The sequence below is a fragment of the Salvelinus fontinalis genome, chromosome 28, assembly GCF_029448725.1.
Source record: "Salvelinus fontinalis isolate EN_2023a chromosome 28, ASM2944872v1, whole genome shotgun sequence".
Classification (NCBI taxonomy): Eukaryota; Metazoa; Chordata; class Actinopteri; order Salmoniformes; family Salmonidae; genus Salvelinus; species Salvelinus fontinalis.
Genome location: NC_074692.1, coordinates 25628898 through 25654670, shown reverse-complemented (window position 1 = coordinate 25654670; position 25773 = coordinate 25628898). Strand labels below are relative to the sequence as shown.

Sequence of the window (25773 nt, the reverse complement as noted above, 5' to 3'; positions counted from 1 at the left end):
TATGACTCCATCGTTTGAACACTATCCACAGTTTTAACTACGACGTGCGACGTAGTTCTGATTTATAGGCAGATTGAACCATCAAATTTTTCTTTTTTTCCTAATTGCCGCCGTCTTGGAGCTAGAATTGGGATCATGTACAGTGCATTCGGAAAGTATTCAGACCCTGTGACTTTCAAAAAAAATGACGTTACAGCCTTATTCTAAAATGTATTCAATAATTTTTCCCCCTCATCAATCTGCACACAATACCCCATAATGACAAAGAAAAAACAGGTTTGTAGAATGTATTAAAAATTTTAAAAACATAACGTATACATAACTATTCAGACCCTTTGCTATGAGACTCGAAATTGAGCTTGGGTGCATCCTGTTTCCATTGATCATCCTTGATGTTTCTACAACTTGATTGGAGTCCATCTGTGGTAAATTCAGTTGATTGGACATGATTTGGAAAGGCACACACCTGTCTATATAAGATCCCACAGTTGACAGTGCATGTCAGAGCATAAACCAAGCCATGAGGTCAAAGGAATTGTCCGTAGAGCTCCGAGACATGATTGTGTCGAGGCACAGATCTGGGGAAGGGTACCGGAACATTTTTGCAGCATTAAAGGTCCCCAAGAACACAATGCCCTCCATCATTCTTAACCTCTAACGCCTCACAAACCCGGATCCGGGAGCACCCCCATCACAAAAGCTGACTAGCATAGCCTAGCCTAAAGTTACAGGGATATCATAAAATAAAATGTTCATGAAATCACAAGTCCAAGACACCAAATGAAAGATACAGATCTTGTGATTCAAGCCATCATCTCTGATTTTTAAAATGTTTTACAGGGAAGACACAATATGTAAATCTATTAGCTAACCACGTTAGCAAAAGACAACAATTTTCTTACTCCACCATTTTCTTACCGCATCAGTAGCTATCACAAATTCGACCAAATAAAGATATAAATAGCCACTAACCAAGAAACAAACCTCATCAGATGACAGTCTGATAACATATTTATTGTATAGCATAGGTTTTGTTAGAAAAATGTGCATATTTCAGGTATAAATCATATTTTACAATTGAAGCCCCCATCACAACTATCACTAAAATGACTAGAATAACTAGAGACCATCGTGTATTAGCTAATTACTCATCATAAAACATTTCTTAAAAATACACAGCGTACAGCAATTGAAAGACACAGATCTTGTGAATCAAGACAATATTTCAGATTTTCTAAGTGTTTTACAGCGAAAACACAATATAGCGTTATCTTAGCTTACTACAATAGTCAGTCACACAGTAGCATTGATTCAAGCCAAAAATAGCAATAACGTTATAAACCACCAAACGCTATTAATTTTTTCACTAACCTTCTCAGAATTCTTCAGATGACAGTCCTGTAACATCATATTACACAATGCATATAGTTTGTTCGAAAATGTGCATATTTAGCCGCACAATTCGTGGTTACACAACGTGTTCAGTGGGCAAAAAAATCAAGCAATCTGTCCGGCGCCATTTTGGAAAGGCACCTAATCTTATCGAAAACTATTCATAAACTTGACAAAAAAAATACAGGTTGGACAGCAATTGAAAGACAAATTAGTTCTTAATGCAATCGCTGAATTACATTTTTTAAATTAACCTTACTGCGCAATACTGGGTACAATACAGGGTGCGATAGCGCAACGATACACGGAAAATAATGGCGTCTAATATATTTTACTTTTTCAACAGAACAACGTTTTATCAGCATAAATAGTACTTACTATTAGCTGAACTCCCATCAGAATCTTGGGAAAGGTGTCCGTTGGCCAAAAGAATCGTTGCTGGGTTGGAGAATGTTTCCTTTGACGTTGCAATTAGCAGTACAGAATGGCATTCGAGAGAGAGACACCCAAGTTTCTACAGCACCATGGAAATAAATACCTGAAAATCGCAATATCCTGACATAAACTGGTATAATTCGGTTCAAAATAACAAGATTATGATGTCTTTAAAGCCTATAGCGAATAAAAACAGAGCCGGATACATCTAGGAGCTAAAACCAGAGATTCTAAAAAGACATGCCAAGAGCCTTTCTGCGTCAGCGCGAGGTCCCAAAAGGCCGGACACCTCGGTTCCAACCAATTTATAGACTTCCTGAACTGTGTAAAAACTGCATTTCAACTCTCCCTATTCGCTAACAGCCAGGGGAAGGCGTATGCAGTGCATCTCAACCAATAGAAGACAGGCAAAGTTAAAGACAGGTTATACTCAAAGCAGATGATCAAATTTGCCATTCTCACACAGACATAGGAAAAGTGCTCTAAGTCGAGTTCTGTTTCACTTACAGACATAATTCCAACGGTTTTGGAAACTAGAGAGTGTTTTCTATCCAATAGTAAGAATAATATGCATATTGTACAAGCAAGAATTGAGTACGAGGCCGTTTACATTGGGTACACATTTGTGCTATGTCGAAATGGCACCACCCTCGTGGCAAGAAGTTTTAAATGGAAGAAGTTTGGAACCACTAAGACTTCCTAGAGCTGGCTGCCCGGCCAGACTGAGCAACCGGGGGGGGAAAGGGCCTTGGTCAGGGAGGTGATCAAGAACCTGATGGTCACTCTGACAGAGCTCCAGAGTTCCTCTGTGAAGATGGGAGAACCTTCCTAAAGGACAACCATCTCTGCATCCCTCCACCAATCATTCCTTTATGGTAGAGTGGCCAGATGGAAGCCACTCAGCAAAAAGCACATGACAGCCCGCTGGGAAAGACTCTCAGACCATGAGAAACAAGATTCTCTGGTCTGGTGAAACCAAGATGGAACTCTTTGGCCTGCATGTAAAGCATCATGTCTGGAGGAAACCTGGCACCATCCCTACGGTGGAGAATGGTGGTGGCAGCATGCTGTGGGGATGTTTTTCAGCGGCAGGAACTGTGAGATTAGTCAGAATCGAAGGAAAGATGAACGGAGAAAAGCACAGCGATCCTTGATGAAAACCTGTTCCAGAGCGCTCAGGACCTCAGACTGGAGTGAAGGTTCACCTTCCGACAGGACAACGACCCTAAGCACACAGCCAAGACAACGTAGGAGTGCCTTCGGGACAAGTCTCTGATTGTCCTTGAGTGGCCCAGCCAGAGCCCGGACTTGAACCCAATCGAACATCTCCTTGAGAGACCTGAAAATAGCTGTGCAGCGACACTCCCCATCCAACCTGACAGAGCTTGAGAAGAATGGGAGAAACTCCCCAAATACAAGTGTGCCAAGCTTCTAGCGTCATACACAAGAAGACTTGAGGCTATAATTGCTGCCAAAGGTGCTTCAATAAAGTACTGAGTAAAGGGTCTGAATACTTAGGTAAATGTTATATTTCAGATTATTTTTATCCCTTTGGAAACGTTTCTAAAAAACAGTTTTGTCATTATGGGGTATTATGTGTAGATCGAGGATTCAAAAAAATATATATATTTTTTTGATTAAGGCTGTAACGTAACAATGTGGAAAAAGTCAAGGGGTCTGAATACTATCTGAATTCACTGTATACTGTGCTAATGTCCATACAAAAAAAAGAGTAACGATACATTTCGGTGAACATGGCAAATGAGCCGTTTGTTATATGAGTACATGGGGGCCGCCGTCTTTATGCACCATATACATACACTGCTCAAAAAAATAAAGGGAACACTTAAACACAATGTAACTCCAAGTCAATCACACTTCTGTGAATTCAAACTGTCCACTTAGGAAGCAACACTGATTGACAATAAATTTCACATGCTGTTGTGCAAATGGAATAGACAACAGGTGGAAATTCTAGGCAATTAGCAAGACACCCCCCAATAAAGGAGTGGTTCTGCAGGTGGTGACCACAGACCACTTCTCAGTTCCTATGCTTCCTGGCTGATGTTTTGGTCACTTTTGAATGCTGGCGGTGCTTTCACTCTAGTGGTAGCATGAGACGGAGTCTACAACCCACACAAGTGGCTCAGGTAGTGCAGCTCATCCAGGATGGCACATCAATGCGAGCTGTGGCAAGAAGGTTTGCTGTGTCTGTCAGCGTAGTGTCCAGAGCATGGAGGCGCTACCAGGAGACAGGCCAGTACATCAGGAGACGTGGAGGAGGCCGTAGGAGGGCAACAACCCAGCAGCAGAACCGCTACCTCCGCCTTTGTGCAAGGAGAGGCAGGAAGAGCACTGCCAGAGCCCTGCAAAATGACCTCCAGCAGGCCACAAATGTGCATGTGTCTGCTCAAACGGCCAGAAACAGACTCCATGAGAGTGGTATGAGGGCCCGACGTCCACAGGTGGGGGTTGTGCATACAGCCCAACACCGTGCAGGACGTTTGGCATTTGCCAGAGAACACCAAGATTGGCAAATTCGCCACTGGCGCCCTGTGCTCTTCACAGATGAAAGCAGGTTCACACTGAGCACATGTGACAGACGTGACAGAGTCTGGAGACGCCGTGGAGAACGTTCTGCTGCCTGCAACATCCTCCAGCATGACCGGTTTGGCGGTGGGTCAGTCATGGTGTGGGGTGGCATTTCTTTGGGGGGCCGCACAGCCCTCCATGTGCTCGCCAGAGGTAGCCTGACTGCCATTAGGTACCGAGATGAGATCCTCAGACCCCTTGTGAGACCATATGCTGGTGCGGTTGGCCCTGGGTTCCTCCTAATGCAAGACAACGCTAGACCTCATGTGGCTGGAGTGTGTCAGCAGTTCCTGCAAGAGGAAGGCATTGATGCTATGGACTGGCCCGCCCGTTCCCCAGACCTGAATCCAATTGAGCACATCTGGGACATCATGTCTCGCTCCATCCACCAACGCCACGTTGCACCACAGACTGTCCAGGAGTTAGCGGATGCTTTAGTCCAGGTCTGGGAGGAGATCCCTCAGGAGACCATCCGCCACCTCATCAGGAGCATGCCCAGGCGTTGTAGGAAGGTCATACAGGCACGTGGAGGCCACACACACTACTGAGCCTCATTTTGACTTGTTTTAGGGACATTACATCAAAGTTGGATCAGCCTGTAGTGTGGTTTTCCACTTTAATTTTGAGTGTGACTCCAAATCCAGACCTCCATGGGTTGATAAATTTGATTTCCATTGATAATTTTTGTGTGATTTTGTTGTCAGCACATTCAACTATGTAAAGAAAAAAGTATTTAATAAGAATATTTCATTCATTCAGATCTAGGATGTGTTATTTTAGTGTTCCCTTAATGTTTTTGAGCAGTGTATATTCTTAACATTTTTCCCATTTTATATATTTTGGCACACTTAGCAGAAACTTGGGATTTGGTCCACAGCCTGAAATTCAAACTTTTAGGACAACCAGTTCTCACACATTGTTTTGCCATCTAATTATGTCCTCCTCTCAGGCTGATGACATCCGGGCCCTGCTGATGGATGCCATGCCCCCAGACGCCCTGCCCAGTTGCTTCAAGCCCCAGGCCACAGTGGTCAGCGCCGGCTCGGTCATCTCCCCGGCCTCCACGCCCTCCTGCCTGTCTGCAGCAAGCAGCATTGACAACCTGGCCGGGCCCCTCAACGACCTGGGGGCCGCAGGGACATCCGGGGTGGCCGACGGGGCCACGGGCTCCGATAGGAAGGAGGGAGAATGTGAGTAGAGAGAGAGAGAGAGAGAGCCAGGAAGGAAACTGGGTCCGGGGTTTTAGCATGAAGCTGATATTCTACTCGTTTTGATATTCTTGAAGATTCAACAGCTCCGTCAACAGCTTTGACTCACTGGTTGAAGTCTAACATGCTGACTAGACCAGGCTCTGGCGTGCGCCATCGCACACATGTCGATTTTTGTCCAGTCACACCAGACGTGATCAGGACATGCAGGTTAAAATATCAAAACAAACTTTGAACCAACCTCATTAATTTGAGGACTGGTTGAAACTCATTAAACATTCATGGCAATTTTGCTTGCTAATTTGTCCTGGGATATAAACATTGGGTTGTTATATTACCTGAAATGAGCTATGTTCTCGACTACAACAATTAATCCACATATAAAAGGGTAAACCTAGTTTTAGTTTTCTAGTCTCTCCTCCTTCAGTCTTCTGACTTTATATTGCTTGGCAACCAACTTTAAGGTGCATTACCACCACCGACTGGAGTGTGGATCTCAGTTCATCTTTCAATCACCCATGTGGATATATGCTCCTAAAAACCAATGAGGAAATGGGAGAGGCGGGACTTGCAGCGCATCAAGCGTCTCAAATAGAACCAAGTTCTATTTTGGCACGTGGCTATGCAGACGTGTGTGTGTGAGCAGTTTGGATAAAATTATTGAAAAACATGTATGTGGTCAACATGTAAATCAATACAGATGAATCAATGTGGCCCATTCATTTCAGATACTGAATCTGCTCTTTGTATTCCAGTGGCCATGTTGGACATGAACATCAGTCAGTTTTTGAAGAGCTTGGGTCTGGAGCATCTGAGGGACATCTTTGAGAGAGAACAGGTGAGTGTTTAATGATTGAGTTTTATGCTATATCGTAACTTATTTAATAGGGCATCTAATTAGTCTGACATTTCATGTGTCTTTTTCCCACTCTTGAAGTAGCTGTTGTCATGACACAGTTTAGGATCCCTGCTCTGTACTGAATGTCCTGTTCTCTCCCAGATCTCTTTGGATGTGCTGGCTGACATGGGTCATGAGGAGCTGAAGGAGATTGGGATCAACGCCTACGGCCACCGACACAAACTCATCAAGGGAGTGGAGAGGCTGCTGGGAGGACAACAAGGTCTGGACCAATATTCCCTCAAAAGATATTCGCCACTGAGTAAATTTCAGGTCTGCTGAGCGCAAACTTGAACGTTGTGAAAATTCTGTGTAACTTCCAGCGCACATTTACTGTGAACACTGAGGCTGTACCTGCTTTAAGTTATAGTTTTAACAGTGGCCAAGTAGGCTACTGTGGCTATTTGATCATAATGTAGGCCTACCAGAGTGGAGACAAACAATGGAGAAAATACATCCCATAACATTTTAACATGGAAATAGCTGTTCTATCATTCAGCCAACAGTAACAGTCAATATGTGGTGCTCAATGTAGGCCTACATTCCATGAGACTTTAGAAAAAAACATGCAGGGCTTGACATTAACCTGTTTATCCACTTGTCCTTCAGACAAGGTGACTGAAAATGTTGTTTGATGCAAGAAACCACTTTACAAAATAAAATGCATTATTTTTCCCATACCATTTATTACAGCAAATCAGACAAATTATGCTAGATACCCTCTGCCTATTGGCTACTTAACTTATTCAAGCCTGTCTCAAAATACAACACTGCCCCTTAACATAAAAAAAAGCTTTTTACCTGACTTGCTTTTCAAAGTTTTGTGCTCTTGTAGGAAGAAATCACTCCCCTCACTAACTAGCAAAAGATATTAACAAAATGTGCACACATGACTACATGCAGCTCCTGCTTTGATCTCAAAGCAAGCACATCTACTCACGACCGCTCATGCTGTAAATGGTCCAGATCCATATATGGCAATGGTCTATTTGCATATCGGTCTACTGCAGCTCTGATTGGTTACGCTGCACTGGGCTGAGTCTTGTGCATCAATGCAATAGAATCCTACTCCGATGCGTTCTGCCTACAACAACATTTCTTGCGTAGTTTTGCATATGAAGTCTTTTATAGTTTGTTTTGTTGCGGTATGTTGCATTTAAAGTGGCTAATATTGTGTTGATTCGATCATAATTGCCACAGTAAAGGGAAACATTGATAGTGTTAACTAACGGAGAAATCTCAAGAAAATTGAGTGAAGTTCAATCTTGTGCTTCTTTCCGTGGGCTGATATTTCTTTTGCCCGGCAGTCTCGGAGCGACTGCGCGAGGGAACATTGGTCAGGACATTCCCGAGAAATCTCTGAGGAGCTGATGTGGCTTTTCCCATTTATTGCTGCCTCAAATACTTAGACTATTCCTCCTATTCCTGGAATGGAGATTCTCTATTGAAAGTTATTTTTAGTCCAGGACTAGACCTAATATACGTGTGGGAAACTGGCACTGAAAGTATAGGTGGGAAGCCAACCCAATGTATAACCAAGTATGAGTGCGTAACAAGTTATTTGTTTGTTCTCCAGGTGCCAACCCATACCTGACATTCCACTGTGCCAACCAGGGCACGGTCCTCATTGACCTTGCCTCTGACGACAAGGAGGGACAATCAGTGGAGGAGGAGGTGGGTACACCCATACAGAGAGTGATACACTGAGTGTACAAAACATTAGGAACACCTGCTCTTTCCATGAGACTGACCAGGTGAAAGCTATAATTTGTTATTCATGTCACTTGTTAAATCCAATTCAATCAGTGCAGATGAAGGGTAGGAGAAAGGTTAAATAAGGATTTTCAAGCCTTGAGACAATTGAGACATGGATTGTGTTTGTGTGCCATTCAGCAAGACAAAGTATTTGTGCCTTTTGAACGGCATATGGTAGTAGGTGCCAGGAGCACTGGTTTGAGTGTGTCAAGAACTGCAACACTGCAGGGTTTTTCACGCTCAACAGTTTCCTGTGTGTATCAAGAATGGCCCACCACCCAAAGGGCATTCAGCAAACTTGACACAACTGTGGAAAGCATTGGAGTCAACATCGGCCAGCATCTCTGTGGAATGCTTTTGACACCTTGTAGAGTCCATGCTCCAACAAATTGAGGCTGTTCTGAGGGCAATAGGGGGTGCCACTCAATATTAGGAAGGTGTTCCTAATATTATGTACACTTGTGTATAATGTATACGTACATACGTATTCTATTTGATTCTGTGAGTTGACCTCATCAAACTGGTCTGAATGCTGATAAAAACGGAGCCTTTAACAACACTGATCCACAGCATCCTAATGAAGCTGAGTGAAGTTTCTGTACCAACTGTCGCTCAAGGGGAGAAAGAGTACCATGTTAAGAGAAATCAAAATATCACAGAATTATTAATTTTATTTTTTTACCTGTTTTAAGACGTTTCATGTATGTTTTTCTTCTCTCTGCTCCAGATGCAAAGTACCATCCGAGAACACAGGGATGGAGGCAACGCAGGAGGTGTGTTCAGCAGATACAACATCATCAAGGTCAGCTTTACATTATATTACAGTACTACACACTCTACTCTACATTTGTTCATAGGATGGATCTCTTTGAGATAGAAATATACCCATATCTTTAATTTGATACCATCCTCGATCAGTTATTGGTTGTTAAGAATGCACTATGGCAGGGGTCGGCAATAGGCGGCCCAAAACTTGCCTGCAAGTGGATTATTTAAAAAATATATATAATTTAATAAGAGATGTGTTTTTAATGTAATCAACGTATGAAATTACTGTTATTTTCAAATTGTCTCTTTTTGGGCTTAGTTGTGGTCAGTTTGCAGTGTACAAATTATTATAATTATGTTCCGGCCCCGATCATCCACTCCCGACAAAAATCAGCATCGGGCTGAATCTAGTTGCCTACCCCTGCACACTGGTTTCAGGAATTTTGATCCCATCCTTTGAAAAGGAAGGAAGATTAGAAGTTATTAGTATTGCTGCTATAGTTGATTCCTGTCTGTGTGTCCATGCAGATCCAGAAGGTGGTCAATAAGAAGCTGCGAGAGCGATACACACACCGCCAGAAGGAGATCTCCGATGAGAACCATAACCATCACAATGAGCGCATGCTCTTCCATGGTAACAAGACATATTCCATATTACAACCTGTTTTTTTCTTTTTTTAAACCACGCTTCTTATTTCCACAACAAAAATGTCTTAACTGATTATCACTTGAGAAATGTTAACCCTGTGTCATTATTATTATTTTTACAAATCAATTTCATTCGTATTTCATATTGTTCTTGTTTCATGTCTTTTGGTTCTCCAGGTTCTCCGTTCATAAATGCCATCATCCACAAAGGCTTTGACGAGCGGCATGCATACATCGGAGGGATGTTTGGAGCAGGGATCTACTTTGCTGAGAACTCCTCTAAGAGTAACCAGTATGTGTATGGCATCGGGGGCGGCACCGGATGCCCCACTCACAAAGACCGCTCCTGTTACCTGTGCCACAGGTGAGACATGATTGATGGAAAGAACACATATTTAGGTGAATTGAGGGTTTACTGCTATTACTCATGAATAGACTTTTGCCAAACTAGTGGCTCTCTCTCAATCAATTAATCCATCAATCAATCACGGCTTTCATCAGAGCTATGATAATTGTGAAACCTCATTACTGAACCATTATTTGACCCCGGTTCTCCGTGACTTCCAGGCAGATGTTATTCTGCCGTGTGACCCTGGGGAAGTCCTTCCTCCAGTTCAGTGCCATGAAGATGGCCCACGCCCCCCCTGGACACCACTCTGTGATTGGTCGGCCCAGCGTCAACGGCCTGGCCTACGCAGAGTACGTAATCTACAGAGGGGAGCAGGTGAGACTTAAATTGAATACTATTTTATTTATCCCCTCAAAGGCAAGTCCAGGCAGAAGTTTTACAAATTAGGGGCTGGTTTCCCAGACAGATTTAAGCCTAGACCTGGACTAAAGCATCCACAATGGAAAATTTGCTTTGAAATCCGGTACTGATTATTTGCTCTTATTGCTCTTCACTGTCTCATGTTTGTTGGCAGGCCTACCCAGAGTATCTCATCACCTATCAGATCCTTAAGCCGGAGAGCACAGCCACGTCTGCTGCAGGAGAGGATCAGAAGTCCTAGTCCTGCGCCACCAGACCAATCTTTCTCTCACTCACACACACATATTCTCCTGACCCACAACATTATTGTAATGCCTAAACCTTTTTCAGACTTGAGTTCCATTCTTCTTGTCCAGTAACAGTAAACTGGACAGATGACATTAAATATATTGTAATATGCTGTAATATATTATAAAATGTACTGTAATATATTTATGCAATAAGGCCCGAGGGGGTGTGGTATAGGGCCAATATACCATGGCTAAGGGCTTTATTCAAGCACTCTGTGTTGTGTCGTGCTTAAGAACAGGCCTTAGCTGTGGTATATGTCCAATATACCACAGCTAAGGCCTGTTCTTATGCACAACGCAACGCAGAGTGCCTGAATACGGCCCTTAGCCATGGTATATTGGCCATATACCACAAACCCAGAGGTGCCTTATTGTTATTATAAACTGGTTACCAACCTAATTAGAACAGTAAAAATTGTTTTAATCTTAACCGTGGTATACGGTTTGATATGCTACGACTTTCAACTAATCAGGATTCAGGGCTCAAACTACCCAGTTTATAATTAAGTAGTAAGGCACGAGGAGGTTTGGCATATGGCCAAAATACCTAGGCTAAGGGTTGTTCTTAAGCACGATGCAAAGCAGAGTGCCTGAATACAGCCCTTAGCCGTGGTATATTTGCCATATACCACAAACCCCCAAGGTGCCTTATTGCCATTATAAACTGGTTACTAACGTAATTAGAGTAGTAAAAATTGTTTTTGTCATACCCGTGGTGTACGGTCTGATATACCACGGCTTTCAGCCAATCAGCATTCAGGGCTCGAACCACCCAGTTTATAATATTAAATTTACTGTTGTATATTATCTCCTGCTTGTGGTGATAGTCTTTCAGTTTCCTTTGCATTGGCTGCATGTATTGACAGGTGCATGTATGGCCAATATTGGGTGTGGGTTCCCCACTAGCTACCCTTGGAGAGTGGGTTGTAGAGATTCACTCTCTCATCTGCCCTGCAGTGTCAGAATAATTGGCAACCATTCTCACCTAATCGTGACTTGGAGAATCACCTATTTTCAACCCTGTTGTTCTCAACCAGTCTGTAACCCCTGTAATACTGCCCCCCGCCCACCATCCAGACATGCATACATACATAATGTATAGCCGTAGAATAGCTTATGAGACTTGTGATTTATAATGATGCAGATAACACTAGTACCACATGGAATACTCAATATTATTAATAGGATTGTTTTTCTTAACTCTTCTTGAATTACTTTACTACATGCCTGAGGTATATTCCAGATAAAGCTAGAGAACTGTAGAATTAGGATGAGGATTTCTATGAGGAGAACACACATGATTTGGAAGAGAACAGTCATCTACTCTGACATATTATTTGTTGTACAAGAAATGTGAACTCCAACCCGGATTGCCCTGGTCTTATTCATGGACTTCTTCAAATTCATGAGTAAATAGATACTATTTAAGTTATTTGACATTAATTGCAAATGTTATGGTAAAAAAGAATTATGTACAGGTTGTGTATAACTGTTTAACAATGTCATTTGGAGTTTATTGTAAATTAAGTCTAAATTCCTTTCTGGCCTTGATTCTCTTTACTTTTTTGAATAAACGTTGTCCATGTAAGAGCAGTTTGTTGGACATTTTGTTTTCATGTTGGCTCTGATTATTCTTTACAGTTGGTAAGATACAGTAATATGCAATTAGTATAGCCAAACAGGTTACAAAACACATGTCTATCTTATCTTTAATGATGTATGAAAAAGTTAAACATGATTTAGTAGTAGAGAAAAGTAATTACAGCACTGAATTTGAAAGATGTATGAGGTATGGATACCTTGAAAAAAAATACAAATAAATCCCAACCGCTTGATCAGTTCAACCCCTGACTTTTAGTTATTACAGCTCCATAGATAAAATAAAGTCATACATAAAAAGAAACAAGTCAATATTTCAACTAGAACCATTACTAAATAACAGCTACTGGACTTTAGTTTTCTGCAATGAGCGTTCTGTTTCAGTCGAGTGGAGGTCAACTTGTATCTGGCAGTCGGTCACTGTGGCTGGTGCTGGAGTAGGGACTATGGTCAGAGTACTGGCTGGTTTCTCTAGGATTCTGATAGGCTGTACTCCAATAGTTGGAGATACAGAGAACCTGTTTACATAATAGGGATTCAAGTTGTTGGGAAACCGGTTATAGATGTTATCCATGGTGTACATAGGCTTGGTGTACATAGGGTTGGGGTACGAGGGTTGGTTCCAACGGTTCCTCGCTGCTGACCCATCTGTCAGTATAATACTTAGATCCTGGAACATTAATAGTTAGGGGTTGGGGTCACCAATGAAAATGTAAAACCAAATATAATGCCATGAGAAGCAATATTTTTCAAATACAGTTTTGAAAGTAAAATCCTTTTAACACTACCAATATTTGGCCTGGCTAGTGCAATAAAACACAGCTTACCTCATAGCTCAAACTTCTGGCCTTTCTGACATGGCTTGATCCACCTATATAACAAGAGTTTTAAAGGAGACTTGGATACAGATTAATATAATAAAGACATTCAATCTGGTTATCATGTATATTTTCACTTAATGTAACTGCCAAACAAAGGTATAAAGACCCAAGCAGCAAAATTAAGGTATTCATATTGGACATTCACCTGTCAGACAATGATTGTTTATTCACAGATATGACTAGTTTTGATAACTTAGCTTGTGCATTTAAATGCATTTCTAATCACAAAGCAAAATCAAGCATGCCATGCATAAATCATATATCAAAAGTAATTTAAAACTGATGAGAATGGTCCTCTCATCAAAAGCTTTTTTTTAACCTTTGAATGTGTATTTAGGTGTCTCTTGCAGACTCCTGAGTTATATTTCTGATATACCAATACACTTGACCCCTTTTCAAATAAAATAATGGCCTTTGAGCCAATCAAAATAGCACACACCTACAGTTGAAGTCGGAAGTTTACATACACTTAGGTTGGAGTCATTAAAACTCGTTTTTCAACCACTCCACAAATTCCTTGTTAACAAACTATAGTTTTGGCAACAATTGTTTACAGACAGATTATTTCAATTATAATTCACGGTATCACAATTCCAGTGGGTCAGAAGTTTACATACACTAAGTTGACTGTGCCTTTAAACAGCTTGGAAAATTTCAGAAAACGATGTCATGGCTTTAGAAGCTTCTGATAGGCTAATTGACATAATTTGAGTCAATTGGAGGTGTACCTCAATTGGAGGTGTGGATGTATTTCAAGGCCTACCTTCAAATTCAGTGCCTCTTTGCTTGACATCATGGGAAAATAAAAATAAATCAGCCAAGACCTCAGAAAAAAGTAGACCTCCACAAGTCTGGTTCATCCTTGGGAGCAATTTCCAAACGCCTGAAGGTACCACGTTCATCTGTACAAACAATAGTACGCAAGTATAAACACCATGGGACTATGCAGCCGTCATACCGGCCAGGAAGGCGACACGTTCTGTCTCCTAGAGATGAACGTACTTTGGTGCAAAAAGTGCAAATCAATCCCAGAACAACAGCAAATGACCTTGTGAAGATGCTGGAGAAAACGGGTACAAAAGTATCTATATCCACAGTAAAACAAGTCCTATATCGACATAACCTGAGAGGCCACTCAGCAAGGGAGAAGCCACTGCTCCAAACCCTACGGGATGCAACTGCACATGGGGACAAATATGGCACTTTTTGGAGAAATGTTCTCTTGTCTGATGAAACAAAAATAGAACTGTTTGGCCATAATGACCATCGTTATGTTTGGAGGAAAAAGGGAGCCGCTTGCAAGCCGAAGAACACCATACCAACCGTGAAGCACGGGGGTGGCAGCATCATGTTGTGGGGGTCCTTTGCTGCAGGAGGGACTGGTGCACTTCACAAAATAGATGGCATCATGAAGATGGAAAATTGTGGATATATTGAAGCAACATCGAGACATCAGTCAGGAAGTTAAAGCTTGGTCACAAATGGGTCTTCCAAATGAACAATGACCCCAAGCATTCTTCCAAAGTTGTGGCAAAATGGCTTAAGGACAACAATGTCAAGGTATTGGAGTGGCCATCACAAATCCCTGACCTCAATCCTATAGAAAATGTGTGGCCAGAACTGAAAAAGCGTGTGCGAGCAAGGAGGCCTACAAACCTTACTCAGTTACTCCAGCTCTATCAGGAGGAATGGGCCAAAATTCACCCAATTTATTGTGGGAAGCTTGTGGAAGGCTACCAGAAAAGTTTGACCCAAGTTAAACAATTTAAAGGCAATGCTACCAAATACTAATTGAGTGTATGTAAACTTCTGACCCACTGGGAATGTGATGAAAGAAATAAAAGCTGAAATAAATCATTCTCTATACTATTATTCTGATATTTCACATTCTTAAAATAAAGTGGTGATCCTAACTGACCTAAAACAGGGAATTTTTAAAAGGATTAAATGTCAGGAATTGTGAAACTGAGTTTTATTGTATTTGGCTAAGGTGTATGTAAACTTCCGACTAAAACTGTACCACAGCTACACTGGTGTTATCAGAGTTCTTGTGTTGACTTGTTAAATTTCTAATTAACTTTAGATTTATAACTCCACAAATAAGTTTGTCTCATGAAGATGGAATTTACCACATGCAAAAACCATTCCCCACATTGGTATCTTGGTGTAACAGGTACTACACAATTGTTTTATGTCACCATCCTCTAAATTAAGATTTATGTCAACCTCTTTAGCGTCCAGAATTTGTGCCAGAAGAAGCTGGGAAACTGTTTCATGAGTTAGATTTATTTATGCTACGAAGAAATGGAGTAGGCAAGAGTAAATGTCGCTGGTGTTTTACGTCGACACAATCAGCTGAGCGAGCGGAACTGCTACGTTGACATATGACAACAAACTACTGTACTTAGCTAGCTATCGTTAAAGTGCTGAGATATATAATTGTAAATGCTCCTTTATTTCAATGCCTAGCTGCTAAACATGTCATGCCATTTGCAGCCATTACTTGTGCGACTATGTTTATCTACGTTTTTGTTAGTAGCTTGAGCTAGCTGTCTTGCTAACATGTTCAGTTTGATGCATCCTGTAAACTTGTTTGTTTTTGCATTGTTGATGACAATACCCAATGCTGTAGGCTCTTCATATGAGATCACAGTGGATGTCGGGAAGCCATCAGGACATCTGAAACATTTCTGGAGGAGCACTGGTTTCTGGTAGGATGATGCACCTTTTTGATTTAGTTTAGAATCATGTCATATTTTGTGGCTATGCTACCTTTCATGGCTACTTTCTGTTAGTCATTGACCACTTTGCACTAGTGTTAAAACACAATATACAACTAAAACTACCTTATTATTAAAATAACGGCAGGACCACATGCAAAAAAAACTATTTGTCATAGCCTATTGTAATCGTATTTATTTAGGATCCCCATTAGCAGCTACTCTTCCTGGGGTCCAACAACATTAAGGCAGTTAAACAATTTAAAATATTACTATAACACTTTTCACAACACATTAACTGTGTTCCCTCGGGTCACTACTCTACTATCGCACATCTACAATACCAAATCTGTGTGTAGAGTGCGTTTTTATCATGTGTATGTGTAACCGATGTGAAATGGCTAGTTAGTTAGCGGTGGTGCGCGCTAATAGCGTTTCAATCGGTGACATCACTTGCTTTGAGACCTTGAAGTAGTGGTTCCCCTTGCTCTGCAAGGGCCGTGGCTTTTGTGGAGCGATGGGTAACGATGCTTCGTGGGTGACTGTTGTTGATGTGTGCAGAGGATCCCTGGTTCGCGCTCGGGTCGGGGCGAGGGAACGGACTAAAGTTATACTTTTACATACTTATACTTTTTTCACAGTGCCTGCTGTTCCATAAGGTGTATTTTTCTGTTTTTAAAAATCTGATTGACTTTGGTAAACACAGGGATTCCCAATGGGGCAACCACAGAGGAGGCTCAATTTGCCCGACTACTCAGTTAATTGTAAACACATGCTTTCTACCCCTCTCCAGCCCCCCTCTTCCACACACCCAGTCCAACCAGTATGACCTGAGCAGGGACCAGGAGCTGAACCTGGCCTACGTGGGCTCTGTCCCTCATGGAGGGATTCAGCAGGTTCGGATCCACTGGATGCTGGAGCTGATCACAGCACAGTGAGTATGGGGGTGCCTGCTTTAGGGCCTTGTGGTGGGTTAGTAAATCAAATATGTAAATGTTGTGACCTTTGTATGTTGTATATCTCATTGTGATATGTCGCATTAATCTAATTCAAAGTATTGTTTTGTAGTATTGACAAAGGAGAACTCCAGTACAACTTTAGCCAACTGGACCAGCTGATTGACCTCTTGTGGATAAATGGACTACTCCCAGGTACAGTACTTTAACCCACCTGATCTGGTGAAATTTTATATATATATTACATTACAGTTGAAGTCGGAAGTTTGCATACACCTTAGCCAACTACATTTAACTCAGTTTTTCACAATTCCTGACATTTAATCCAGGTAAAAAATCTCTGTTTTAGGTCAGTTAAGATAACCACTATTTTAAGATTGTGAAATGTCAGAATAATAGTAGAGAGAATGATTTAATTCAGCTTTTATTTCTTTCATCACATGCCCAGTGGGTCAGAAGTTTACATACACTCAATTAGTATTTGGTGGCTTTGCCTTTAAATTGTTTAACTTGGGTATAACTTTTCTGGTAGCCTTCCACAAGCTTCCCACAATACATTGGGTGAATTTTGTCCCATTCCTCCTGACAGAGCTGGTGTAACTGAGTCAGGTTTGTCGGCCTCCTTGCTCGCATATGCTTTTTCAGTTCTGCCCACAGATTTTCTATGGGATTGAGGTCAGGGCTTTGTGATGGCCACTCCAATACCTTGACTTTGTCTTTAAGCCATTTTGCCACAACTTTGGAAGTATGCTTGGGGTCATTGTCCATTTGGAAGACCCATTTGCGACCAAGCTTTAACTTCCTGACTGATGTCTTGAGATGTCGCTTCAATATATCAACATAATTTTCCATCTTCATGATGCCATCTATTTTGTGAAGTGCACCAGTCCCTCCTGCAGCAAAGGACCCCCACAACATGATGCTGCCACCCCCGTGCTTCACGGTTGGGATGGTGTTCTTCGGCTTGCAAGCCTCCCCCTTTATCTTCCAAACATAACGATGGTCATTATGGCCAAACAGTTCAATTTCTTTTTCATCAGACCAGAGGACATTTCTCCAAAAAGTGCCATATTTGTCCCCATGTGCAGTTGCAAACCGTAGTCTGGCTTTTTTATGGCAGTTTTGGAGCAGTGGCTCTTCCTTGCTGAGCGACCTTTCAGGTGATGTCGATATAGGAATCGTTTTACTGTGGATATAGATACATTTGTACCGGTTTCCTCCAGCATCTTCACAAGGTCCTTTGCTGTTGTTCTGGGATTGGTTTGCACTTTTCGCACTGAAGTACGTTCATTTCTAGGAGACAGAACGCGTCTCATTCCTGAGCGGTATGACAGCTGCATGGTCCTTTGGTGTTTATACTTGTGTACTATTGTTTGTACAGATGAACAGGGTACCTTTAGGCGTTTGGAAATTGCTCCCAAGGATGAACCAGACTTGTGGAGGTCTACTTTTTTCTGAGGTCTTGGCTGATTTATTTTTATTTTCCCATGATGTCAAGCAAAGAGGCACTGAATTTGAAGGTAGGCCTTGAAATACATCCACAGGTACACCTACAATTGACTCAAATTATGTCAATTAGCCTATCAGAAGCTTCTAAAGCCATGACATAATTTTCTGGAATTTTCCAAGCTGTTTTAAGGCACAGTCAACTTAGTGTTTGTAGGCTTCTGACCCACTGGAATTGTGATACCGTGAATTATAAGTGAAATAATCTGTCTGTAAACAATTGTTGGAAAAATTACTTGTGTTATGCACAAAGTAGATGTCCTAACTGACTTGCCAAAACTGTAGTTTGTTAACAAGGAATTTGTGGATTGGTTGAAAAACGAGTTTTAATGACTCCAACCTAAGTGAATGTAAACTTCTGACTTCAACTGTATATATATATATATATATATATATATATATATCTTTTGGCAGACCAGGGGGTTGGGTCAAGACGTTTACACAGATCAGACACGGACAGAGTAGGATTAGCTCGGTTTCAAGGGTGTTTATTAAATAATAAATCAAAAGAAAAGGATAGTTCTCCCCCATGAGACCCTCTCCGGGACACCGTCTTCAACTACTCGGAAGTCACCTTACTTCCCCCAGTCCTCCCCTGTGTGCTGCCCATTCGGGCAGCTTTATGGGGCTTTTACAGCTGGTTAGCAATCAGTCCCAATTAGTCCTGGGCGGAGAGCCCGTCGAGACCTGGCACGTCCAGCAGATGGAGCCATCGCCTTGTTGTGTATACTCCGTCTGTCACCGCGCTTCAACGAGTCTCCCCTTGGTGGCTGACCTGCTGTACGCCACTATATATATATGTATATATATATATATATATATATATATATATATATTAAACAAAAATATAAACGCAACAATTTCAAAGATTTTACAGAGTTCATGTAAGGAAATTGATTTCACAAGACTGGGAATACAGATATGCATATGTTGGTTTCAGATACACACCCCTACTTTTTTTTTTTTAAGGTATAAGAAAACCAGTCAGTACCACAATTTGCCTCATCCAGAGCGACACATCTCCTTCACAGAGTTGATCGTGGCCTGTGAAATGTTGTCCCATTCCTCTTCAATAGCTGTGCGAAGTTGCTGGATATTAGCGGGAACTGGAACACGCTGTCGTACATGTCGATCCAGAGCATTCCATCATGCTCAATAGCTTACATGTCTTGTGAGTATGCAGGCCACTGAAGAACTGGGACATTTTAATATTCCAGGAATTGTGTACAGATCCTTGTGACATGGGGTTATGCATTATCATGCTGAAACATGAAATGATGGCAACAGATGAATGGCACGACAATGGGCCTCAGGATCTCGTCACGGTATCTCTGTCCATTCAAATTGCCATCAATAAAATGAAATTGTGTTTGTTGTCCGTAGCTTATGCCAGCCCATACCATAACCCCACCACCACGGGGCACTCTGTACACAACATTGACATCAGCAAACTGCCTGTCCACACGACGCAATACACGTTATCTGCCATCTGCCTGGTACAGTTGAAACTGGGATTCATCTGTGAAGAGCACACTTCTCCAGCGTGCCAGCGGCCATCGAAGGTGAGCATTTTCCCACTGAAGTTGGATACGACGCCAAATTGCAGTCATGTCAACACTCTGGTAATGACAAAGAGAATGCAGATCAGCTTCCTTGACAGCTTGTGCAGAAATTCTTCAGTTGTCCGGGTGATGGTCTCAGATGATCTCGCAAGTGAAGAAGCCGGATGTGGAGGTCCTGGGCTGGCGTGGTTACAAGTGGTCTGCAGTTGTGAGGCCGGTTGGACGTACTGCCAAATTCTCTAAAATGACTTGAGGCGGCATATGGTAGAGAAATTAACATTAAATTCTCTGGCAGCAGATCTGGTGGACGTGCCAATTGCATGCTCCCTCAACTTGAGACATCTGTGGCCTTGTGTTGTGTGACAAAACTGCACATTTTAGAGTGGCCTTTTATTGTCCCCAGCACAAGATGCACCTGTGTAATGACCATGCTGTTTAATCAGTTTCTTGATATGCCATACCAGTCCAGTCAGGGGGATGGATTATCTTGGCAAAAGAAAAATGCTCACTAACAGGGATGTGCACACATTTGTTAATAACAGTTGAGAAAAATACATTTTTTGTGTGTATAGAAAATGTCTGGGATCTTTTTTTTCAGCTCATGGAACCAAAACTTTAGATGTTGCATTTATATTTTTGTTCAGTATATGCTTTCTCAGTAGTATTTTTCTCTTTGACTATGGTTCATATTGAGTTTTTTTCTACTTGTTTGTTGCAGGTTTTGAATTGATGGGCAGTGTGAACAACTACTTCACCAACTTTGAAGACAAAATGCAGGTGGTGGAGTGGAGAAACCTGGTGCATCTCATTGCAAAGAGGTATATTGGTGAGTATACTGTTCAGTGATAGGGGAACACACAGTAACGTATGTAATCTTATGGATCATATAAATGGTATACTCACTAACACTATTCATCCTGAATTACAGAGAAGTATGGCTTGGGAAGTGTATCTCTGTGGAACTTTGAAACATGGAATGAACCGAACAATCATGACTTTGACAACGTCACTGTGTCTATCCAAGGTATAAAAATATATATATATTCCGACAGGTGGCATCAGTCCTGTACCATCATACTTTCTGTAAGGAATGAAAGAAAGCATAATATTATCTCATCTGATGAATAATAATTTGTATGTAGTCTGTATCTCAGCACCCACTCGAGGCTATTGGTCTGCTTCCACCTCCAGGGTTCCTGAACTACTATGATGCCTGTTCGGAGGGCCTGCGGGCAGCCAGTAGGGCCCTGCGCTTGGGCGGTCCAGGAGACTCCTGCCACACCCCACCACACTCCCCCTACTGCTGGGCCATGCTGCAGCACTGCTACAATGGCACAAACTTCTTCACTGGGGAGACAGGGGTGCGGCTGGACTACATCGCCCTGCACAAAAAGGTGGGCCTGGGACTGTGGTGTGTGTAAACTGCACACCTTCATTACTATGTTTTAACCATTATTCTGTCTGACTCTAGTCTCCTAACAAGAGAACAGTGCCTAATCCTGACAATTGAAGCACTCACAGTTACAGGATGAAAACTGGCTTGAGCTTGTGAGACTCAGTTCAAGTTTAGGTTTTGCTTTCTTTCAGGGTGGAGGCTATTCGTTACCCATCATGGAACAGGAGATCCAGACAGTGAGAGAGATCCAGGAGCATTTCCCTCTCTTCCGAACTCTGCCGGTTTACAATGATGAGGCCGATCCATTGGTGGGCTGGTCCAAACCTCTGGCGTGGAGGGCTGATGTGACATATGCAGCCATGGTGGTCAAGGTATGAAACAGTTAACTGACTTGTCTGTTGTCTGTCCTGATTGCTATCTCCTATGTCCACCAGCTTTGTGGTCAATTCCATTTAAATTCCAAACTTTCCTCATTGAAATGCTTGAGGAACATTGGAATTGGAATTTCTGTGCTTATTGAATTGACTGTATTGAAATGGAATTGACCCGAACCCTGCTGTCCACCAGGTGATCTCCCAACACCAGGACCTGCTGTTGTCTGACCAGAACAATACCATCAACTACACCCTGCTAAGCAATGACAATGCCTTCCTCAGCTACCACCCTCATCCGTTCACCCAGCGCACCCTGACGGCCCGCTTCCAGGTCAACAACACTCAGCCCCCCCACGTCCAGCTGCTCAGGAAGCCTGTACTGACCGTCATGGGGCTGCTTGCTCTGCTAGGTGAGGCTCTCTCCTGTACTGACCGTCATGGGGCTGCTCGCTCTATTTATTTACTACACCTTTATCTAACCAGGTAGCCCAGGTGAGAACAAGTTTTCATATACAACTGCGACCTGACCAAGATGGAGCAAAGCAGTGCGACAAAACAGAGTTACACAAACAAACGTACAGTGGACGTACAGTGGAGAACAAAAAATCAAATAATAATAAATAAGTAGTTATTTTCAATAGCTGTTGTCTTTTCTTGTAGTGATAAGTGTATAGAACAGTTCTTTTTTCCCCCCACCAATTTGTGGGACTTAATCTGTTTACCCAGATGTTATAACTTTATGAAATTGTTTAGTTTTTTTTATTGTTTTGCAAAAAGGAGAGACTCAGGTACTGTCTGAGGTTGTGGAGGTTGGGGGGACTGACAACAGCACTGTGGGGGTCCTTGCCAGCACCCATGACCCCCTCATGTCCTGGACCTCTGACAGCTGGCAGGCCACTGTGCTGATCTATAACAGCGATGACACCAGCACTTCTACCACCACCGACCTCATTAGGGTCTCTCTCAAAGGATTCACAGGACAGAAAGGTGGGTGTTGACAAATGTCTGAATCAGGACTAAGTTTTACTTCATATGTAGAGTGCATTCAGAAAGAATTCAGACCTCTTCCCTTTTTCCACATTGTTACGTTACAGCCTTATTCTAAAATGGATTGAATAAAAAATCCTAAATCTACACACAATACCCCATATTGACAAAGCGAAAACAAATTTTTAGAAGTCTTTGCAAATGTATAAAAAAAAATAAACATACCTTAATACTAAATCAGACATTTTCTATGAGACTTGAAATTGAGCTTAGGTGCATCCTGTTTCCATTGATCAAGTTGTAGAAATATCAAGGATGGAGTCCACTTGTGATAAATTCAATTTATTGAACATGATTTGGAAAGGCACACACCTGTCTATATGAGGTTCCACAAAACAAAGCCATGAGGTCAAAGGAATTGTCCGTAGAGCTCCGAGAAGGGATTGTGTCGGCACAGATCTGGGGAGGTGTACCAAAAGATGTCTACAGCATGGAAGGTCTCCAAGAACAGTGGCCTCTATCATTCTTAAACGGAAGATGTTTGGAACCACCAAGACGCTTCCTAGAGCTGGCTGCCCGGTCAAACTGAGCAATCGGAGGAGAAAGGCCTTGATCAGGGAGGTGAACAAGAATCCAATCGTCACTTTGACAGAGCTCCTCTGTGGAGATGGGAGAACCTTCCAGAAGGACAACCATCTGTGTAGCACTCCACCAATCAGGCTTTATGGTAGACTGGCCAGACGGAAGCCACTCCTCAGTAAAAGGCACATGACAGCCCGCTTGGAGTTTTCCAAAAGGCACTCAGACCATGAGAAACATGATTCTCTGTTCTGATGAAACCAAGATTGAACTCTTGGGCCTAAATGCCAAGCGCCATGTCTGGTGGAAACCTGGCACCATCCCTACGGTGGAGCATGGTGGTGGCAGCATCATGCTGTAGGGACCTTTTTTAGTGGCAGGGACTGGGAGACTAGTCAGGATCGAGGCATAGATGAACGGAACAAAGTACAGAGAGATCCTTGATGAAAATCTGCTCCAGAGCGCTCAGGACCTCAGACCGGGGGCAAAGGTTCACCTTCCAACAGGACAATGACCCTAAGCACACAGCCAAGACAATGCAGGGAGTGGCTTCGGGACAAGTCTCTGAATGTCCTTGAGTGGCCCAGCCAGAGCCCGGACCTGAACCTGATCGAATATCTCTGGAGAGACCTGAAAATATCTGTACAGCAATTCTCCCCATCCAACCTGACAGAGCTTGAGAGGATCTGCAGAGAAGAATAGGAGAAACTCCCAAAATACAAGTGTGCCAAGCTTGTAGCGTCATACCCAAATAGTCTCAATGCTGTAATCACTGCCAAAGGTGCTTCAGCAAAGTACTGGAGTAAAGGGTCTGAATACTTATCTAAATGTGATGTTTCAGTTTAATTGTAATAAATGAGCAAACATTTCTAAAAAAACATTTTTGTTTTATCATTATGGGGTTATGTGTGTATATTGACACAAACAATTTAATACATTTTAGAATAAGGCTGTAACGTAACAAAATGTGGATAAAGTCAAGGAGTTTGAATACTTTCCGAAGGCACTGTATAGACTCAACTTTAAATGCTTCTTTGATGTTGCAAACAAAATTGCAGTTGGATTAAAATGTGTTACTCATTTTACAGTATGTTGACATACTCAGTTCCGTATTGGATTCCAATACCGTAAGTATTGGATTTGAACTGTGTTAGTAGATGAGCAAAAGAGTGACTTCAGCAGTTTCATGAATTGTGATTTTGACTTTAGGACTTGTGTATGTGACATATTACCTGGACAACAATGTGACCAACCCATCCCAGCTGTGGCAGAGCATGGGCAGCCCAGACTACCCCACAGCAGAGCAGTTCAGACAGCTGAGGAACATTGAGGTACAAAGAAAAACACCTTCTTCCATGAAAATAACATTTCTCTCATAACTAGTCTCACTCTCAATAAGTAAGCTTGTATTTCAGTCAATCACATCATATATTCCTCTTTGTTTTAAGTGACAGCAATGTATGAACATGGTCAGTTTTTTAATGGAATGAACTACAGCCATTGTAGCTGAGCTGAATGGTTTGTGTTGATTTAACCCCAGGATCCTCAGGTGGATGGACCTCTGCCCCTCCCTGCTGAGGGCATCCTGACCATGTGGGCCAAGCTCTATGTGCCCTCTGTCCTCCTCATACATGTGTGTGCCCAGCCTAAGGCCAAGCCAGACCAGGTCAGTGCCACCAGCTGACATGGGCTTTGATGACAGTATTATCCACACCTTGCTGATTAATTTGTCTATCATTTCTCAGGATGGTATTTTCAAACTGTCCTGTTAAATCATCAATACCCTAACTGTATATTATCTCCTATAAGGTGAATGGATTGCGATTCATCAGCATCACAAAAAGCCAAGTTATGATTGTGTGGAAAGATCGTGTAAATTCCAAGTAAGTACTTTTTTTGGGGGGGGGGGCTCTTCTACTTAGTGGTGAGTTGACATGTTTTATTTTATTTGTAGGTGCATTAAGACGTTTGAGGTGGAGTTCTCCAAAGACCAGGAAGAATTCAAGAGGGTAAACACCCGGGATACCATTTTCACATCCTATGTATATTCACCAGGTAAAAATGGTTTAGAAAGTTCAAACTTTCTTTTGTGATCTTATGCAGTAGTTGGCCTGTATTAAGCATTGTGGATTCACATTTGAAAATGTGTCATTTGATTACAGAAAACTTGGAGGTTAGTGGTAGCTACAGAGTACGAGCTGTGGACTACTGGGGAAGAACTGGAGAATATTCACTGACTGAGAAATATTCAGAGGAAAACTAGAAGTTAACTAGTGTTTCCTACATGGTACCATGACTGATTGTACAAAAGCATATTTTTGTTAAATTTTTACTTTAAGAAAATATAAATTGGCATTATTGCTGCTCCAATGTATTGTTGACTTAGTCTGAAATGTTTGTTTACATGGAATAATTTTCCCATACAAATATTGTGTAATTTCACAATCAATAAGTACAA

At 42.1% G+C, this 25773-nt stretch overlaps 2 protein-coding genes across 6 annotated transcripts in view; both read left to right on the top strand.

Moving 5' to 3' along the window:
• LOC129826509 (poly [ADP-ribose] polymerase tankyrase-1-like) overlaps window positions 1–12343 on the top strand; it is a 29250-nt gene extending 16907 nt beyond the window's left edge. For 2 of the 4 annotated variants that reach the window (XM_055887318.1, XM_055887316.1), the window contains 9 exons: window positions 5369–5609; window positions 6383–6465; window positions 6628–6748; window positions 8102–8199; window positions 9008–9082; window positions 9577–9682; window positions 9874–10060; window positions 10264–10420; window positions 10620–12343. In XM_055887318.1, the coding sequence (XP_055743293.1) occupies window positions 5369–5609; window positions 6383–6465; window positions 6628–6748; window positions 8102–8199; window positions 9008–9082; window positions 9577–9682; window positions 9874–10060; window positions 10264–10420; window positions 10620–10706 (1155 nt within the window). In that variant the 3' untranslated portion in view covers window positions 10707–12343. Of the gene's footprint in view, window positions 1–5368; window positions 5610–6382; window positions 6466–6627; window positions 6749–8101; window positions 8200–9007; window positions 9083–9576; window positions 9685–9866; window positions 10061–10263; window positions 10421–10619 lie in introns of all 4 variants that reach the window. The other 2 variants (XM_055887317.1, XM_055887315.1) reach the window with 1 other exon arrangement.
• A 3169-nt stretch (window positions 12344–15512) lies between these two features.
• Window positions 15513–25689, top strand: idua (alpha-L-iduronidase). 2 transcript variants are annotated; one of them, XM_055887310.1, is made up of 15 exons: window positions 15513–15635; window positions 15868–15946; window positions 16749–16889; window positions 17024–17106; window positions 20698–20805; window positions 20908–21003; window positions 21171–21373; window positions 21567–21746; window positions 21943–22159; window positions 22527–22736; window positions 24525–24646; window positions 24856–24981; window positions 25125–25198; window positions 25270–25370; window positions 25478–25689. In XM_055887310.1, the coding sequence occupies exons 1-15, from the start codon at window positions 15620–15622 to the stop codon at window positions 25576–25578; spliced, it is 1857 nt and encodes a 618-aa protein (XP_055743285.1). In that variant the 5' UTR covers window positions 15513–15619; the 3' UTR covers window positions 25579–25689. The 2 variants fall into 2 exon arrangements, with proteins under 2 accessions (XP_055743285.1, XP_055743284.1); XM_055887309.1 differs by having other exon boundaries at window positions 15513–15946.
• The last annotated feature ends 84 nt before the right edge of the window (window positions 25690–25773 follow it).

Coding starts and splice junctions, on each gene's coding strand:
- idua (XM_055887309.1), top strand. CDS start 15,798: ATGTTCAGTTTGATGCATCCTGTAAACTTGTTTGTTTTTGCATTGTTG. Junction 17,107..20,697: donor GATAAATGGACTACTCCCAG/GTACAGTACTTT, acceptor TGTTTGTTGCAG/GTTTTGAATTGATGGGCAGT. Junction 20,806..20,907: donor CATTGCAAAGAGGTATATTG/GTGAGTATACTG, acceptor CCTGAATTACAG/AGAAGTATGGCTTGGGAAGT.